General features: G+C 40.5%; 2 protein-coding genes across 6 annotated transcripts in view; one reads left to right on the plus strand and one right to left on the minus strand.

Annotated features, from left to right (window-relative positions):
- The window catches only part of Rdx (radixin), a 79081-nt gene extending 62966 nt beyond the window's left edge, over positions 1-16115 (plus strand). The window contains exon 16 of the mRNA XM_040729986.1: positions 14859-16115. The gene's annotated coding sequence lies outside the window, so the exon portion shown is untranslated. The remainder of the gene's footprint in view (positions 1-14858) is intronic.
- Positions 4312-20471, minus strand: part of Zc3h12c (zinc finger CCCH-type containing 12C) — a 57225-nt gene continuing 41065 nt past the window's right edge. For all 5 annotated transcript variants that reach the window (XM_013112904.3, XM_040729981.1, XM_040729982.1 and 2 more), the window contains 4 exons: positions 20263-20402; positions 14801-15035; positions 12147-12253; positions 4312-11572 (listed from right to left, as the gene is read on the minus strand). In XM_013112904.3, the coding sequence (XP_012968358.1) occupies positions 10176-11572; positions 12147-12253; positions 14801-15035; positions 20263-20402 (1879 nt within the window). In that variant the 3' untranslated portion in view covers positions 4312-10175. The remainder of the gene's footprint in view (positions 11573-12146; positions 12254-14800; positions 15036-20262; positions 20403-20471) is intronic.

Here is a 20471-nt window from a genome sequence, read left to right on the forward strand (position 1 = left end):
GATGCCCTTCCTCCTGGGCACTTTTCCAGAGTGCTTTTTCCCATCACCAGTTTCCACTGGAATAACACTTTCCTGTCCTTCCTAATGCAATACTCAGAAGTAACCTCAGGGCCTCTTCTAGGTACACATAGGAAAACAGTGAATATAGGGACTGTCTGGTGAAGCTGTGCTGGCTAGTTTTGTCAACTTGATACAAGCTAGTCATCTAAGAGGGAGGAGCCTCAGTTGAGAAAATGCCTCCATAAGATCTGGCTGTAGACAAGTCTATAGGGCATTTTCTTAGTGATTGATGTGGGAGGACCCAGACCATTGTGGGTGAGGCCATCCCTGGGCTGATGGCAAGCATGCTGAGCAAGCCAGTAAGCAGCACCTGTCCATGGCCTCGGCATCAGCCCCTGCCTCCAGGTTCCTGCCCCGTTTGAGCTCCTGTCCTGATTCCTCCAACAATGGGTTACCATGTGGAAGTGTAAGTCAAATAAACCCTTTCCTCCCCAGCTTGCTGTTGACCATAGAGAAGGGATCTGTGTGACACTCATAGTCTCCTGTTATTAAACTGCAGAAAACAGCACATCAGTGGGGTCCCTTGCCCCCGAAGTCCTCCCTCCCTCCGCAGGACACTCTCAGGACCATGGGATGCCTCTGAGTGGATCCATACGTCCCCAAGCATGTACACTCAGGCCTCTTGCACCCTGAACCCTGCATTCTGTCATCACTGAATTTCTTTCTTGGTGAATAGTCACCCAAGTCAGTAGGTCTGAGGCATGGCATTCCACTGTCATCATGCGGCTGGCTGTATCCAGCATTGGTTTGAAATGAAATGCACTCTCAAGTCTCTCTCCAGTTTTTCTGCTGTGTAACTGTGGGCACCTTACTTACCTTCTCTGGATTTTAAAATACAAAAAAAATATTTTGAAAGAATAAACTACAAGATACATGATGATTCTAAACCTTTTTCTTCCAATAATACCTGTAAGTTCTCAGTTTTTGTTTTCAGTTCTTTTTGAGGACAACAATGTTGTCCATGTGTCCTGTTTTCCTGGGGCAGCTGCTCACCCAGCCCTGGGGAATATTTGTGAGTGCTCCGAAGGCTGAAATGATGCTTGGCACATTCTGAGAAACAATTGTGTGCTGTCAGAAGGAACAGCATTGTTCAAAAGATCATTGTTTCCTGTCTTCTCAACAATTTGCAGTCATCCTGAGCTCCAGTCATGCAGTCAGTGTGACAAAGGAGGTCCTGCCTTCCCAGGGACCTCTGTGCCTCTTCTTACTATACCCAGTGCTGGAGCAAGGACCTCATAGTACTAAGAGTCCACCATGGATGATGGCCAGAGAGGAGTGCAGAACTGAAAGTTGCAAGGTCCCTGACCCAAGCAGTCAGTCAGAGAAGTCATCTAGCCATCAGGTGTCACTGGCACACTACTCTCTCTTGTGTTTGACCCAATGTCTAGGAACACAGCCCAGAGACAGACAGCAGGCTGGGCAGACAGCACGAGAACATGATGTGAAATGCCTAGGAATGGAGACTTGAGTCCAAATCCCCAGGTGCTACCTGCATTGCAGGGAGAATTTGAGTCTAAATCTGGGGTGAATGACAATGTCTGCCTCTGAGGATTGTGAAGCTGGTTTATAAGATCATCCTGAACTATAACAAACTACTAGCGAGCTCTGTGGGAACTGGCATCTCTGCTTTAGGCTATACCACCCTATCTTTGATTTATGTGTTGTCATCCTTCGGCATAGACTTGAATCCAACATCATAAAATCAATACCCAAGATATGGCCCACTTCAAGATGAGACCTGAGACCCCACTACCTAAACTTGTCTTGGCTCTCTGTCTGCCTGCCTTTCTGGGTCACAGGGCAGTGATGGATCTAAAGAGAGGCCCATCTGCAAGTAGTTCATGACTTGATTAGGACCAAACCCTGAGCCATGTGTGCAGGTGTGCAGCTGTGCTCCTGAGGCAACTCAGCTATACCCCAAGTTGATGCTTGGATGGGGCAACCGAAAGCTTGGTCTGGTCATGTATCACATATAAACCGAGAAAGCTGTAAACCAGGTCCATTCTCACATAGTTTATATATTTCAGGGCAGGGAATACACAATACACAAGCTAAACCTCAGTGACAATGCTGAGGAAGCAAGGAAAATGGGCCATATTGGAGAGGGAGTGTGAGGAATGTTCAAAGGTCAGAAAGGCTTCACGGAGGTAATGCCGGAGTAGATACTATACCTTCCAAGCTGGAAGACTGCATGCATGTTGAAGAAATATCCAGAAGGCCCAGTGTCTGCTGCCCTCTCCAACTCAAACATTTTAGGAGATTGATGTAATGAAATACGTGGATCTGGGCACACATATGGCCAGAGGCATCCAGAGGCAAAGCAGAGGGGTAGGTGGCTGAGTTGAGAGCAGTAGAGGCAGTTGAGAGAGTAGGAGGCAGCCCTGGGAGTAGACTGTGTGCACCTTGTGAGGGGCAGGCAAGAAGGCAAGGTGCAGGCCTTGGGCTGCAAAGGAGCATTTCATTTCTAGCAACTCTGTAGTGGCATCTTGCCTTGCAGTGAACTTGTGGTGGTGACCACACCCTTTTGGTGTGGTTTCAGGTGCCCATTATCAGGTAAAGGAGGGGCTGGCTCATGCTCTCTTGGCTTGCAGAGAACATCGGAAGGGCAGAGACTGCATCTTTTAGAGCAGGAAGACCGTGGTGGTGATTTACTCAATCTGTGTAAGTGCTTCCCTAGTAAATGCCTGTTTATCATTTATCTTGGGTCTGGTGGACTCATTTAAAGCCTGCCTTCAATTGGCATCCAATGTGAGGCATGGATTTCCATGTAAAACAGAGCTGCAATGGGCTTCCTAGTCTCATAATCACAGTCTCATGCTACCCTTCCAAGAGCTCTTCTAGGTGCTCTATACAGGCATCTACATAGTCACAGTGACATCCTCAAGGTGGAAAGAACCCCATCTACAGTGGAGTAAGTAGCCCAGCTTCAAGATCAAAGTCTTGTTCACAGGGGGTATTGCTCCAAAGCTCATGCTCATGCCATTGTGTCCTTGCTCCAGCCTTTACCCAGGGTGTCTGTCACAGTCTCCATGTCAAGTTCTTTTGAGAGAGATGGATAATCTTTCAAAGCCAGTTGCTTCCTGTAGTCCTAGAGTTCCTGGTAACTGGCCTACTCCAATATCCCTGACAACCTTGGCTGGATTCTCTCCAAAATGTTGCTACTGATTCATTGCTTTTGGATATGTTGAACTCTGACAGCTATGAGAACATCAATACGTCAATGTGCATGACAGCTTGAGCCAAAACACACAGTGTAAGTCTGCAAGTTCTCAGCTCAAACAGTCAAGTGGGAAAAGGGGCAGAAGACTATCTGACATTAACTAATAAAGTACCAACTTTAGGTACAACGTCAGGGGGAAGCAAAGGTCTACAAAGTGATGGAGGAGACAAATCCCAGTAAATTTAATCACAATGTCACTAGAACATGTTGCTATAAAACCATAGCAGAAGTGGAATACTCCCATTGACCAAAAGTTATCAGAAAACTGGGTCAGGAAGACAGCTCTCTACAATAGCAAGGATCACGTGAAGTCCCAGCAGTTTCAGGGCTCAGGAGCAAGGCCAGGCAACACTGCACTCAACTGTACCTGCCCTTGAGTTCGCCTTCTCATCATGCATTGGAGATAGGAACCTGAGACAAAGGTCAATGCCATTTTAGAGGGGAGTTTGGGAAAGGTTCTGGGAGCTGATCTGCTTGATTCTGCATGCTGTGTGTGCTGCCTCTGTTGTCACACTAACATGTGCAAGATGGCTTCAAGCACACAAGCATCACTTACTAACCCTGCCTGATGTCTCCCCCAACTTCTGGAAGAAATGAAACATTTGCCTATAGAGATCTAGTGTTTGAGCCTCAACTACCAAGAAGATAAAACTTATTCCTCTATTGTTTTTTTCTTTGTTAATACTTACTCACATTGACTGTGTTGATCTTAAACTCCAGCTTAACTATAAGAGACCTTGAAGGATGCCTGTTTAGGGTTCACATGCATCAGTGCCCCAAATTGGTGTATTACCCCAATCCATACCACCCCACCAAGAGAAGCCCTCTCAGTACCTTTTAATCCTTGTTGGCCTTCATCAGAACAAGGACACTAGACCACCCAGCCTTTCTATAAACTCAGGGGACAAGGTCCCTATCAGCAATCACACTGTCTTATCTAGACAACCAGACATTTTAGAATCACCAGAAACAAAACACCTTGGAGACAAACAGAAAGAAAACACTCTCAGCATGTTTTGAGTCATGACTAGTTGTTTTTGATATTTAATTTCAGTTTAATAGGATTAGTTGTGGCTCTAACATTTACATTGATGCTGAACATGAGAACATCATACAGAGAAGCCCAATATCATTAACCATAGAATTTGGGCAAGCCAGGGGAACAGAGAAGGAAAATGCTTTACTTGTCTAGCATCTATGCTGTCATATGAGATCAGTTTCTTCATGAAACAACAACCTATTATAGGAAAAATGAGTATTTCGTATTTCCCTCTATAGCAGAATCATATAGCTGTTTCCACTGTTTTTGAGATTGTAAAAAATCCCATCATAGAAACACACAGACCAGACAAACAGAATAATACATTTATAAAACGGTTGCTCTAAACATATTCTTTACCTTATTTTTCCTATAAGAAAAGTTGAAGGATCAATATGGAAATTCTTTACCAGCATACAACTATAGTTCAGAGGAAAAGGAGACCTGACAGAGAGGGTATACCATGTCTGTAGTATTTAACCATTTGTGGGTAGTTAGCAGAAGGTAGAAAATTCATATCTAAAAAACCCAGGGGAAATATAAATCTAAATATATACACACACACATACACAAATGTGTGTATATACTTACAAAACAACCACTGGGTTTCTTTTTCCTGTGAATGAGCTGCTTTAGAGAGAAGTGGTAATAGCGCTGCTGGGAAACATCTTGTTGTTCACCTGAAATACTTGGATAGAATGTCAGTACATGGTTTAAGAAATGAAACTTTACGAGTTTATAAAGAAGGAAAACATGCCACATGGTCAAAACTTGAAACTGTGATTAAATCTGAAGGACTGAGGATACTAGGGAAGAGCCATGTATAAATATGACAGTGTTGTCATAGCAGGAGTAACAGGTAAGGAGGTGAGAGCAGGAAATACTGTTAAAGCCAGAGTTGCATTACAATTTTAAAAGGAAGTGTAACTACTTAAGTGGGTGGTGCTTTTCATAGCTATTGAACAATCCTATGGAAATAGTGTTATTGCTGTGGTACCATGAATGAAGCACTGGAAATGAATATGCTCAGCAGTGTGTACCTCCAATCAATTCAGACTCATGGGTGATCATAAGAACATCCCTCTCATGGCAGTCCCTAAAGTATTTAAAACCTCTATAGTGAGCATTTAGACCCAGAAAGAAAACGTACATGTTTCCTATTAAGACTGACAATGTAACAAGTACACTCATTAGAGTTAGTAGACTACTCAGTTTTAAATATTACTGCCAAATCCTATACTGTGAAATTACAGTATGTTAATCTTTAATACCACTTATAAAGGAGGGTAGGTTTGTTAAGTATCAGAAGACAAAATCAACAGAAAAATATAACTGTCAAATACAATCTTTGAAAAATCTGTGGCTAATTACAGGCTAAGTTTTAAAACAGACTGTTTTTGGTTCGTGAGGCCATTAAAAAACTAAAGATAAAGAATTCTTATTCATAAATAGAAACTCAAAGCTCAAGGAAAAATTCCGATATTCTTCTCTTTTTGCAGATTTTTTTTTGTTGATTAGGTAAGAAGCATCTGAAATAATGGGGTATGATGGTAACATAAATGCATAAAGGTGCCTTGAATGGCTGCTGCACATCATATTCTGAAGGACGCCAGTAACTATCAGACTACCTCTAGTTTTTGCTGAGGCACAGTTAATATTTATCATATTAACACACACGAGAACTTACTGCATAATATACCTGGCTTTCTCCCCCAAGGGCAGGGCTGAGGAATTGCCCACAGGTAAAAACTAGCCTGATGCTTGTTTCAGTAAATAAACTTATATTTTAAAGAGTCACATTTTTATCTATATGTTGCCTGTGGCTTTTACACTGTAAAGGCAAAGGTGAGCAGTTTTAAAGAGACTATTTGATTCTCTGAGAAGCCTGAATCACGTACTACCAGATCCTACACAGAAAGAATTGTTGACACATCACCTAGGGTTTAAAACCTAAGGCATCTAGAACAACACAAGTGTCTTTGCTTTCACACACAGGTACTTGGCTTCCTAGCACTTGGAAGTATGTGTGACTAGTTTTCTATGCTTTATTTTGTTCACTGGTGTTTATCCTGAAAGTTTAACACCACAGCTTGGTTTTTCACTTTTAATATATTTGCAAAATAATCATTATCTCTAGCCTTGATGTCAGGCATTCTTTAAGAATTAAGAGGTTAATAAAATGGAAGAGCCACCTGGTAACAGGGAGACTAGAAAACTGTCCCTCTTATTTTATTTTGAATAAGGAAACAGACTAGTAAAAGGAGAAACAAAAACCAAATACACTTTAAATACCAGCAAGTCAGGGAAAAGGGGCTCAGTTTTCACACACAGAAAGGCAGACAGCAGACAGACAGAAAAGACATTGATATGTGCGTGCACTTGTACACACACACACATGTACACACACACACACACATGAGTCATCCTCACATCTATTATAAACTAAAAAGTACAACATAAAGTATATTTGTTTTATAAATATATTACTGTCTATATACATATAGATACATCCAGAAAAGACATGTTAAATAATCATTGTATAATCAATACTACTTTTGTGTATTTAAAAATTACACATTCTATTAAAATTATCAAAATAATCTTTAAAATACCAAGAATAAGACCAAACAAGTGTTTCTTTCCAAGTAAGTGGTTCTGAATCTTATCATTGGTCAAATAGATCCTAGACTTGGTCACACAACTCAAAGAAACAGTTCAATCAGGAAAATGCTATCCATTAAAAGACAACCCCCCCCATTTTTAATACTTCATAACAAACATGTTTGTATATATAAAACACCCTCTTTAGGTATATTACATATTCTCATAAATGTATTTTCATAAAAACACAAAATTCAAGTTTCCACCAGTGTTAAATATTTTATACTGGTGACCATTACTTTCACTGTTTAGGTCAGTGACAAACTCCCATTAGGATAACAAGACTGAAAACGTCTGTATTACATGCAAGAAAAGAGGAAATTCTAAGGGCCATTTTGGCCAGTTAGGTACTATTCCCTCTGGACTAAGACACAGGGACAAACGAACTGATAATTACTGCATAAAGTACAGTCAATGGTCTGTTATTCAGGGGCAGAATATTCCAGTCTGAGTCCTTTTTATCAGCTGACCAATTCTGGCATTTTTACTACTTATTAACACACCATTTTCAGGTTGTTTATTTATTTTAGAATGTCTGATAATTAGCAATTGGGAAGACATATCTTAGCTAAAATTAAGGTTTATGATCAGCTATGAACTTAATAACGGACTCCTGTTACTTATTGAGATATCTGAGAATTTTATGGTAGCTAAAGTCTGCCAATTATGTTAAAATCTGCAAGCAATGTTGGTGCTCCATGAAAGGGACAGACTGTCCTCTTGTAAGAAAACTTTTCCCTAGCACACAGCTAATGGTACTGAGAAATGTAGGGGTGGGTGGGTCAGAGCTACTCACTCCAAGACAGACACTGGCAGGGATTATATTAAAGATGAAAAAGAGGGTAACTAAAATCATTAGAAGACCAAATCTTAAAATTCATATCCTTCTTACCTAAGGTCTTAACTTACATCCTTTTAGTCAAGTTTGCCCATTTCCAAATAATCACAGTGCTAAAATGAAGCAAAAGTGACATGTTCATTTGAAGCGACTTCCTACTCTAGCCTCACAATACGGCTGGGTAGACTGGGTAAAAGGAATCCCACATTTGCAACCCTGTTTTTGGCACTCATTTCGCCTCCACAATTCAACCGTCCTTCGGACAATGACTGACAAAATCAAGGACAGTTTCACAAGTCAGCAGTGTCACTCTCAGACAGACACCACTCGGAATGGCTGGTGTGGCACCACCTGCATCACTCTTGGTAAAGATGTGTGCCACACTCACTCAAACACAACAGCAGTAACTGTAGAACATCACTTTCCTGAATTAAGTTTGCTGAACATGGTTCAGATTATTGGATATGCTAATATGCACAATGCCGTTTAGAAGCATTTACTGTGTACCCAAATCCTACTCCATGCAACACACAGTGTCACACAAGTAGTGAAAATGTTATCCTAGTCGAAGATGCTTGGACGTTATTTCAGGCAGCATTTTACCTTTATTTTAAGTTCACACTAAGTAAGTTTTAGGAGGAAAAAAATGCCAATAAATTTATTTAATATATTTTAATATATGAACTAAGACAGACACCTTTATTTACCTTAATTGTTACTTTTATTTTCTATCCTATTCTAGACTTCAATTTTACTTTAAAATTTTGTATTTAAATAAGGGATAAAATGTTGCCCAAAAGTCTAATTATAGTTACACATTTGTGTTTTTAACTAGATCTACAAATCAAAATAGTTCTTATTGTTAAAAAGATACAATTTGTATCAACAGTAAAAGGTACTTTCTGGTTTTCAGGGCTTTGCCTCTCTCAGGCTGCAGGACCATCCAGACCAGAGCATCCAGGCTGACGACAGGACCAGAGCTGGACTTGTCCTTTACACTAACTGATTCTGAGTCAAGTTCTGTCCAGCGCAACACTGTCTGCACTGATCATAAACCCATCTTCCAACCCTCAGAAACGTCACTACAGCAAGCAAAACCTGTGACTGTGCAACCAGAAATATCCCTTACTAATACTAGAACAGACTTTAGTCTGTATCTAAAACTACACTATTTGTGGCAAGAGTCTGGCCTTAATAATATAACAGGCCCCCCCAAAAAAACTACCTTCAGGAAAATGGAAAATATACAATATCTTACAAAAATTTTAAGTTACCATTTACAAGTCCTCCATTGCCATTTCTATAGTGCAGTATCAATAAATGTTGCATATCCTCAACACATCAGACCACCTCAGGCCAGCTTTGATAAATAGCAGGAAAGCTAGAGTGTATTAAATATAAAAGTTGCATTGAGAATACTTAGATTAATTAAAAACAGGCAGGTACTGTGAAAGGGTTATTCATCCAGTATTGTGCCTCTCACAAAAAGACAGACATTAAAAATACACATGAATGGAAAGCTAGAACCTCGGTTTCCTTTCTACTATCAAGAAGTACATTTCAGCTGGAAAACAAAGCTTTAACCTGTGATAGTTACGGCTTTTGCCTTAATCATAAAAAAGAAAATGGAAACTTTTTCCATTGATTGCATCTGCTTTCTTTTAAACTGACCATTTAAAATTAACTAATTTTCTTAACAGGAAACACCCCCCAAAATAATAAAAAGTGCCATACTGGAAATCATTCTAATATATACTATTACCCATTTTAATATAACTGGTAACTTACATTTTGTTTAAAATATAAAGTCAGTGCTGTAGTATATCTTTGTTTCTATAAATAATGATTATAGCACAAAGAAGCCCACTTTCCCCAAATAAAAATAACTTAAAAAGCTGTAAAGGATTCTAGTTAAGCTTGGCTTGAGGAAATAGTTTGCTAGGTCTAGTCCAGTACCTCCACATTCGGAAGGTATTGCAATTGCTTGCAGTTGACAGACAAACACCAAGTTAGTAAGACAGGAAACAAGGATAAAAAGTGCTGCATATAAACCCCTGATGCACCAAAGAGGAATATCAAAGATCACAGATACATCTATTAAATCAAACTGGAGAAACTTCCAGCCAAGTGTATAGCTTTAAAAAGGAAATGTTTAAAAAAAGTTTGAATGTAAAGCAATCCCGTGATATGTCCACCAAGTGGGGTTCGATACAGATTCCATGATACAGTGTTTCACATAAATGGATACTATATAACCTCCTTGCCCAGAAGGAGATTACATGTGCTATTGTAGCAAACCTCCCTCAGCATCTGAGCTGAACAAAAACTACTCAACACCACAAAGATGCATCATCTTTTCAATAACCCAGCTGAGATTTCTCCACTAAGATGGCTGCAGCAAGCTGCTGGGCATCTGTCATGTGAGGATTCCTTTTCATGACGAGCCTCACCAGGTCAGGAGGGAAGATGTTGCACAAATTGATATAAATCTTCTCTCGGTTGTCCTGGTACCTCGGAGGATCTTGTGGCATTCCACAGTATGGGATTCGCCAGGTGGGCTCCTGCTGCTCAGGCAGGCTCTGGAAGGTGACTGGCTCATAGCACGGGGGTGTGGAGTTATCCGGTAAGGAGTAAGTCTGCCGATAGCCATATGCATCCATCCCGTAGCTTGGCCTATCCCAGTTTCCTAAGCCTTCCTGGCGTGTGTAAGGCTTTCTTTGTCTTGAAGGAGAACTATCATAGAGTCGAGAATCAGAAATGCTGTCTATTCTCGTGGCCACTAAGGACCTCCCTAGGTGTGGTGCCTTAGAGTGAGCAGAACTTGGTGGAGAGGGATAATCACCAGGACAGCTGGACCGGGCACCCACAGCAGGGTGCTGCAGATGCATAGCCAAGTGTGGAAGAGGAGGCTTATGATGGAACTTTGGTTCTTCGTGACTGTAACTTTGCACTCTGGTTACGGGATCGTGGAAATTCTGCAGGAAGGGCTGGGAATTAAGGCGGCCGTGAGGGTGCATGTGTTGACACTTCATATTGTCTTCCAGTTGTGGGTCAGGGGAGCTGACATAGGACCGATCATTGTACCCTACATAGGAGTCGCTGCTCCCACAACTCATGCTCCCTTCACTGCTGCAGTCTGAAGCTACAGAATTTCCTCTATAATCAGTGTCTAATGAGAAACGCCTTTCAGGACTTCGGGGGCCTGAGATACTCAAATTTGAATATGCATTCAACATGGAATAATATCCAATGTCAACAGGAGAGTCACATTTTGGATACTGTTCATAAGGCATTGGCGTTCCATGATTTTTGGTTGCCATCATCATTGGAGGGTACTGTCCCTGTGGTCTTTGATCCTGAGATGGGAAATGAACTCCAGATGGAAGGCCATTGCTTAAAGATGTAGTGCTTTGGGGTTTTGCAGTAGAAGTAGCCGGTATGCTAACTAAGGAAGGTACAGACCTGGTTTCCAATTTGTTTTTGGTGGGAAGCTTTTCCTCTATGTCTTGGTAGACGTGAGTCCTTATGCTCGGGTCTGACTGCCTCTTTGGAGCACCTCGTTTAACATCCGAAGTGCTATCAACCTTGGTGCTACAAGGAACACTGTTGCTTTTCACCAGTCCTCCTTCATTTGTCGTTTTAGCTGCTGTGTTTCTAGACATGGCACGAAGTTCATCAGCTACTGACCGCTGAGGCTGACTGCCCCTTTCTGGGTGGTAATATTTGCACTTGTGTCCGTAGGTACACTTCTTTCCTATGAAGATAAAATCAGTTAGGCAAAGGAGCACACCATGCATCCTCCATAGCCAGTGAGGCACGCCTATCTGAACTCAAGGCAGAAATGGGAGATGGGCTAAGTCTTAGTCTGTTCCTCACTCTGCAGTCTTCTTGCTTACTATGAAGAGCACTGAGTAAACTCTCAGTTGGTATCTCAGATCATATCTGCCTCTTCTCTTCCAGGTCTTTACAACTAGGTAGGAAATTCTGCTATGAAGAGCAACTGTACTGCTATAACAGGATATGACAAAGCTATGCTTACCTGATTCATACCTAGATAGAAGAATTCCCAGTTTTTAGTCCCATAAAAACTAACTTCAAACAGAATTATTACCATTTTCAGACCATAGTTTTACTAAAAGAAATTCATATATTGAACCCAAATAGGTTAAAAACAGTTTTAAGGCTAACACACTTTCTTAAATTCAACTATAATCAAAAGAACCACATAATATACCATCTGAGATTTTTCAGTGTTTATTTATATAGCCAAAGTTTGACAGTATATTGTGCTCTAAATATACATGCAAAGTATTCATAAGGACAGTTACCATATGGACAAGGTTGCTTTTTGTGCTCAGGAACAATGGGTTTCTTCCTCAAAAAATTATCTAGACTTGGGCCATGTCTTCCAAGAGGGTCATCAGGGGGCATGAACCTGTCACAGAGACAACAATAAGAAAAATGACACACAGAAAGAAGATTAATTTAATCCTAAATAGATAGTCACTCATTCTATTTTCTTTTAAAATTCTAATCCAAATGTTTTGACTAATATTTATAAGATTAAAAAACCCAAACTTTACACCAAGTTCTCCTATAAAGTACAGCTTTCTTCTGAACTTGAATCTGTTTTAACTTATAGCTGCTTTGGACAGCATGTCCTAACAATGCTTTTCTTTTCTCTCAGTCTTGGGATGCTTAAGAAGATCTGAACACCAGTCTTGCAAGGGAAAGCAGGGCAGGTGTGTAGGGGTGTGTGTGTGTGTGTGTGCGCGCGCACGCGCGCGCGCGCACGCATGGTGAAACAGTTGAGAAGGGAAAGGAGGGGGAGGGGCAGCAGGGAGGACAAGAGACTCACTTGATGCCATTATGTGCCAGATGTGCTACACATGACACGTCATTTCCAAGTTCAAGATTCATTTTACAGATCAATCAATAATTCTAATTTAGGTTCAGATGAACTAAGTCACTTTGTGTCTAATATTCAATGACAAAGTCAAGATTCAATTATACATGACTCTGAAGTCTGTTCTCTTCCCATTATAGCAATGGCTTCTCAGCTGAGATGGAAAAAATAAGTTGTAAGGAGGCAGATCCCAGTGGCCTGAGGTAGGAGGGAAAGACTCTGAGGCCAGCCTAGACAACAGAACAAGATTCCATCCAAAGGAAAATTGTTTTTTAAAATCAGGTCTGAGCCAGATGGTGGTGACACATGCCTTTAATCCCAGTATTCAGGAGGCAGAGGCAGGTGAATCTCTGTGAGTTCAAGGCCAGCCTAGTCTATAAAGCAAGTTCCAGGACAATCTGAGCCACACAGAGATACCCTGTCTTGAAAAATAAACAACAACAAAAATCAGGTCTGGTGTTACAGATCTGAAATCCTAGTTACTTGGCAGAGGGGAGGTTAAGGAAAGAGGATTGCAAGTCAGCTTTCCTAGGCTACAGAAGAGATCTCAGGGCTGGCCTTGAACTCACACCTTGTTTCAAAAAGACTAAGAAACAAAACCATTGAGGCTGTAACTCAGTGTGGCAGTGGACTTGCTTCTAATGCACATGTGTTGTCCTGGCTTTGATCCCTACTACTAAAAGAAGGAGCTAAATGTAAGGATATAAGCTTATCTTTGGACTGACTATCAAATAGAGGAAAGAAGAATTCATATTATACACAGGAATAAATTCTAACACTTGTTGTTGTTCTAATTTGTTTACCTACCAAGTAAGAATGTGCACAATATAAAAACTCAATGAGGAACAATCAAAATGGTTAAAGAAAACACTTGGCAAATAGAGTTAGTATCACAAAAGCAAAATGGCAACACTCTGCGAAAAACTAGGGGTTAGGGATGCAGGTCAGTGGTAAAACATGTGACTAGCCTGAGTGAGGCCATAGCTGCCATCCCCAGCATTGCTAAATAAAAATATTTTCCATGTTTCTTCCCTTTCCCTTTTCTTCTGACAGTCTTACGCTGCAGCCCAAGTAGCCTTGAACTTGTTATTCTTCTGTCTCAGCCTGACTAGTGCTGTGATCACAGGTGTGTGCCCACACAGCCACTTCCCACACTTCTCAGTAGTCTTTACAAATGAGTAACTGAGCAATAATGCAGCGGGTATGCATTTAACTCGGTTGATTTTTCTAATGTGTGCTCAGTTGCCTTGGAATTCTAAATAGCTTATTTGATTTTTTTCCCTCATTAATATATTCTAAGGAGTAATACAAAGCTGAGAGTGTAAACATAGTTTTGAAACTTTTGCTAAATTATATAATGGTTTACATGTATTTGAATTTTTAAAACTTACTTATTTCTCTGTGTGTGGGTGTTTTGCCTGCATGTCTGTGCAACAAATGTATGCAGTGATCAGGGAGGTCAGATAAAGAGCTGGACCCCCTGCTACTGGAGTTGCAGATAGTTATGAATGGCCATGTGGGTGCTGAGAACTGAACCTACATCTTCAAGGAAAACAGCCAATGCCTTGACTGTGGAGCCATCTCTCTAGCCCCAGATTTTATGCATCTTTAAGAGCCTAAGTGTCCCACATGCCTGTAAATATATTAACCTCTTGTGACTTGTGCTTGCTTATGTCACTTGTCCTTTTGTCAACTTGAAGGCTATGATCATGACCACAGTCTTCCTTGGTAACACAACTTTTAAAATGTGTGTGTTTAGTTAAACTACCATGCTCTAAGGTGACTTGACAGGCATTTTTTGTGGGTGGAGTGGGTGGTATACATGGTTCTGTCAGCCAGGTCTCTCAGACAGAGTCTAAGAAGCTTCTTCGGCCTCAGGTGCTGTGATAGCAACTCAGGGCAGGGCACAAAGCTCACACTTGCCCTCCTATAGCACAAGTGTTCAGTTTTGGCTCCCATCAGGTTTCATAGGAAACTGAGGTCAGAAGAAACCAGTCTCAGGTCTGGTCAATGGCAAAATGGAAGGATATTACTGTAGCTGCTACAGATAGCTGGCTAGACAGTTGGCTTACTTACTTGTCATTTACAAAGGAATACATTAATAACCGTTCATCTATGAATTTCTTCCATTCAGGTTTCTCATTTGCCAAATCTCTGTAGTTATCGTTGGACACAATTATACCATCAGATTCAAAAGCCAGCTTCACGATGAACCGGTCGTCATAGCACACTACTCGTCTGCCTTGGACACGCCGAGAAGGTGTGAATACCAGGATCTTTTCCTTCTCTAGTTTCCGTAGAATTTCCTGGTCTGCAATAACAACGGGGTAGAAATTCAAGAGTAAATACATAATTAAATACATGGTGACTTTCACATAGTTTTTTACATTAAGATATTTCTTTTATGGATATGAGTGTTTTTCTTGATGTAGGTCTGTGTGTCTGATGCCCTCAGAGGTCAGACAAGGTTGTTTGAACCCATGGAACTGTAGTTACAGATGGTTGTGAGAGCCATCTGGGTGCTGGGAATAAAACCCAAGTTGTTTAGAAGAACAAGTGCTCTTAACCACTGAGCTTTCTGGTGAGAGCTTTTATAGGAACTGGAATGTAGACATTACAACTCACAGTTGATGGGGCAACAATACTTTTAGAAATTCTGAGGCACTGCCCCGCAGAGACAATCACACTAAGCTGTTAAGCTGTTTCAGTTTTTGAGCAACAGCCACTCTACTCTGTGGGTGTTTTGTAGTTTTTTGTTTCAGGCTCTCAAGAACAAAGACAGTGGGTCACAAGTGCTGGTACAAATGTGGCGCCACAGGCTCTGCATTCTGTCCTCTGAAACGTGATGACAGACATCAGTTAATAATTTTCAAAAAACCCACCCTGTGTGTCATGGGTTCAGTGGTCACTAAAGTTAAGAATGGACTAGTGGAAGAAATGTGGGCACCACAATAAGCGAGCATGCAGAAAACTCAAGTTCTGCTACAGTTCACAGGAGGAAATCACAGTCTCACTAAACCTGCCTCTCTGTTTCTGAAATGCAGTGGGCAGGCTGTAAGGAGCAAACCAGTTAACATATGGAGAGGCCCCAGGAAGCTCCCTCCACTCATGGCCTGTGTTCTTCAACCTAACTTGGATGCATTTCAATCATATGTGATTGCTGACTTCTTTAAACTCACAGAAAATCAGTGCAAACCCTAAAGCCCAGATTCAATAATAGAATCCAGCATGCTACAGTCATCTCGAACAACATCTGGATGGCAGCACAGTGCCCTGTCTCATTGGTCTCTGTATCCATAAGCACCCAACACATGAAACACATTATTGGATACTCAATGAATGTCTATGGGATGAACAAATAAAGGAATCACTAAAGGGTGCATACTCTGAAGTTTCTAGTTCATTCTCTTTGTCTTGCTCCTGAGTAACTCATGCCCCTTTATTTCCTGAGAAATAGCTGCTTGCTTTGAACCTCACTAAGGAAGCTGACAGAGTAAATGCAGCAGCCTAAGTCACCATCACTAGTTTAATTTGCACTCATGAAATTGGTTGTAAGATTGAAAAAAATTACTAGGATGACACAGATAATTCCAGCTTTAAAAAATACAGGTTTAGCTGGGCATTGGTGGTGAAGCCTTTAATCCCTGCACTCGGGAGGCAGAGGCAGGTGGATCTCTATGAGTTCGAGACCAGCCTGGTCTACAAGAGCTAGTTCCGGGACAGCCTCCAAAGCCGCAGAAGTCTCGAAAAACAAAAAACAAAAACAAACAAACAAACAAAAAATACAGATTTAATATATAACTAATAAGTTAACACAACCAGTGCACGTTTAGTATTCGTTAAGTGAATAGTGCTAGTCTGAACCCATGACTGAAAAATTTAATGTATGATTTATTTATTTTGACACAGTAAAGGAATATGGAACTATTCCATTCACCAGAGATTATATGATGGAGGGCTCTAGTCAAGAAAACTATTACTTTGGGAAGGAAAATACTTAAAAGCCTCTGACTATCATTCCAGAATTTTATAAAGTAACTCTGCAAACCTATATAAAAGATGGGCATTGTAGCATGTATCTACAATTCCAGAGCTGGGGAAACACAGACAGATGGTAGAACACAGTAGCTCAATGGCCTGCCAGTGTAGCCTCTCGACAAAATATAAGGCAGAAAACAATAGATGAGGACACCCAGTATTGACCTCTGGCCACCGGATGTGCAATCAGCAGTGAGAACACCTACACACACACACACACACACACCACACGCATGCATGCATCCATGCATGCACGCATGCACTCACGCACACACACACACTCACTTACTCTGTCTAAATATTGTACCAATGAAGGTTGTTCTATTTATTGAACTATTCTTCTTATGAATATGCAATTGGTTTTCATTTTCCTTATAATGAAAATAATACTACATTGAATTTTTGGTTCTAAACCTTCACCTATATCCCTTCTTATTCTCTTGAGATTTATTCCTTAAAGAGGAACTTGAAGATCTAAGAGCATAGCAATTCCTCCCCCTTATTTGCTGGGAAAGACTCCAAGATACCCCATCCCCAGTTACAAGTAAAAACACAGACAGTAAGAATAATATCTATATACATACATATCTAAGATAAAACTCAATTTGTAAATTAGGCACAGCAAAATTAATTTATTATAAATATATCTTAGGTTTTCTACTGTTGATAAACACCATGAACAAAAGCAACTTAGGGGTTATTTCACCTTATAGGAAGCAATATTTCATCACTTAAGGAAGCAATAGAGGAATGTTGCATTCTGGCTTGCTCCTGCTCCTCATAGCATGGATCAGCATGCTTCTTTATAGCACTCCAGGAGGTGCTATAAACAGCCCAGGGGAGGTACTGCTTACAGTAAGTTTAGGCCCTCCCACATCGATCATCAATCAAAGAAGTGCTCCTTAGGCTTGCCAACAGGTCAATCTAGTTGTGGCATTTTCTTAACTGAGGTTTCCTCTTCCCAAAAGAAGCTAGCTAGTGTCAAGTTGACATAAAATGAGCCAGCACAAAAATGGAACACTTATAACAATATACTGTTAAAAGTGGTGCAGAACATGACCTTTATCAGAATTGTTTTATTGTACTACATGGCCTAGCAACATCAGCATATACTTTTCCCTTCTTTATAAACTTGAGAAGTTCTACCTTTTCACTTAAAGGGTGTACTTTATAGTTTTTCTGTGCTAGTTTAACCCTTTACTTATACATAAGCACTGCAATAGACAATTTTTTTGTCCAAGAAAGCTACCAGATAATGGTTAGGGGCAGGACAAGTTGGAGATGCTGGACAAAGGGAAGATTCCTTTCCTGGATAGGACAGAGTAGGATAACACAGTATTTCATCACTGACTCAAAATACTGTGTAATTTTAAATTTATGATCCATTTATTTCTGGAAGATTCCATTTAATATTTTTAGACCACAGTAGACCTTAGCTGACTCAAACCTGAGACACTTTGACTGGAGTGGGAACTACTGTATCATCATTTTAAGATAAATATATTCAAGCGTGGCTGTGGTGATTTGTACTTCCTGAGTGTAAGAGAGGCTTCCCCAAAGCACCGACTATTAGCTTTAATGTGAATTCAATGAATGGGAAATAGCTGAAGTTGGACTCTTTTTTCCTCATTTGGTTCTTGTGAATTGTTTATCCTAACCACTTTACTCTTTATATGTTAGAAACAACTCTGTGTTTGTCAATTTGTGTGGATTCTTAATGTTAAGGACGTGAATTCTTAGTGTATTTTAAAATGTAATCAATATGTATTTAGTTTTAAGAAAGTCTACCAAAAGGTTGAAACTGAAATTTGCTTTAATTATATCAAATTTTCCTTCTCATCATTTCTAAAATTTCTAAATTTAGAAAGGCTGTTCCCTTCCCCATCTCAAAGACTATTAATCTTTGATGGTTTAATTTTGACAACTAACTCTTCAACTACATAACATTTATTGCTATGGGAATAAGGTAAGAATCTAAGCAAGTATTTTATTCCAGAGTTATTTCAATATTTCTGTTCTTTTTTGCTGGACCACGGCATTCCACTGTGTAGTTTTACATAGCTACATGGGCCTGTATAAAGTGAGAACATGACCTCTAAGATATGGCTGAGGGGAAGGTACAAGATACAAGAGACAGTCCAGCCAGAGGCATCTGCAAGAGTCCAGAGCAGAGAGAGAAAGAAGTAGGTTAAACATGGCCATGGGGGACAGGGGCAGCAAGAGGAAGAGTACACGAAGAGAGCAAAGAGAGAGGCAAAAGAGAGGGGGTCAGAGAATTCATGGCAGAAATGGCAGGGTTCTCTATGAAAGAGAAGACAAGGTTAGGGTAAAGGGTGGCGTGAGAAGAGCTGAAAAGAGCCACAGAGACTAAGTGATCCTGGAGGCCAGCAAGCACTTCAGTTTGCTAAGAGACCACAGATAACCATTTGTCTCCAGTTCATTCTGGACCTGACAGAGCCCATAGCTTTAGCCTCCACTAATACTTGCCAACGGACCTTATCTTATTTTAACATTGCCTTAATGATATCAGATAAAAAGAAAACCTTAGAATAATCTTTCTCATTAGAAGCATGGTAGTCTGTCTGTGTAGCTATCTGTCTCCTTCATTCCCTCCATCCCTACCTCTCTGAAAAGTTCTGTAGTTCCACTTACATGGGTCCCTCATAGTTTCTGGTGATGCTGGAGGGAGAGAAGAATGGATGCTGAATCAAATGTTCAACAACAAGTGGCACTTAAAGAGGGCATGCTTGTCTCAAACATATACACTTACAATGACAAAATAATGCAAAAAGAAATGGATTTCCTCCTTTTTGGCTGGGTCGGATAGCCCAGGGTCTTAACAGGCCTTTATGTCTTGCAGCCATTAGAACTTGACAGCTGCTTGGGCTAATTTCACAGCAATGACAAAAGTGGTTTCTGAAGAGCTTGTGTGTGTTTTTCCAAGTACAATGTAGTGACCACAAATGCTAGAATACATCTATTAAGTATGTCTCAGAGAGTCCGAATTTTATAGAATTTGGTGTCAAAGTTTCCACAAAAATGAAGAAGATCTGACTTATATAGCTATGGTGCTTGAATGAGGACAGTCCCCATAAGCTCATACATTTGAACTATAGTTGGTAGAACTGTTTGGGAAGAATTAGGTGTGACTTTCATTGTTAGAGGAAATGTCACTGGGATTTGACTTTCAAGTTTCAAAAGACTCATGCCATTCCCACTGTGCTCTTTGCTCTGGGTTTGAGATGTGAGCTCTGAGCTACTCCTGCTGCCAACTTCACTCCATCATCATGTTTTATCACAGCAATAGAAAAGTAACTAATACCTATAGTATTTAGTTAATATAATTAGATCATTTTTAAACTGGGAAATAAAATATGCTTCGTCCAAGACAACAACAGTCACATAGACTGAGTGAACGGAAAGCGACTGAGAATCTCTAGAGTGGCAGGTCCCTGCATGGGTAAGTCATGTGCACACACAACCACTTGCAATAAACTTACCTGTGATGAGAGCATCAGGTCGGGATTGCTCTTTTCTCCAAGCAGGAACAAAAACCGTAATATCTTTGTGGCCTCTTTCCAAAAACCAATCCACTGCCAGTTTTATTCCTCGGCAGGAGAATACTTCTTTGTTTCCATGGCTGAAAAATTATTTTAGAATACTTAATGTGCAACAAAACCTAAATTCATGCTTGTAAACAGAAACAGTC

This window comes from Mesocricetus auratus, unplaced genomic scaffold (genome assembly GCF_017639785.1).
Source record: "Mesocricetus auratus isolate SY011 unplaced genomic scaffold, BCM_Maur_2.0 Super-Scaffold_100022, whole genome shotgun sequence".
NCBI classification, from domain to species: Eukaryota; Metazoa; Chordata; class Mammalia; order Rodentia; family Cricetidae; genus Mesocricetus; species Mesocricetus auratus.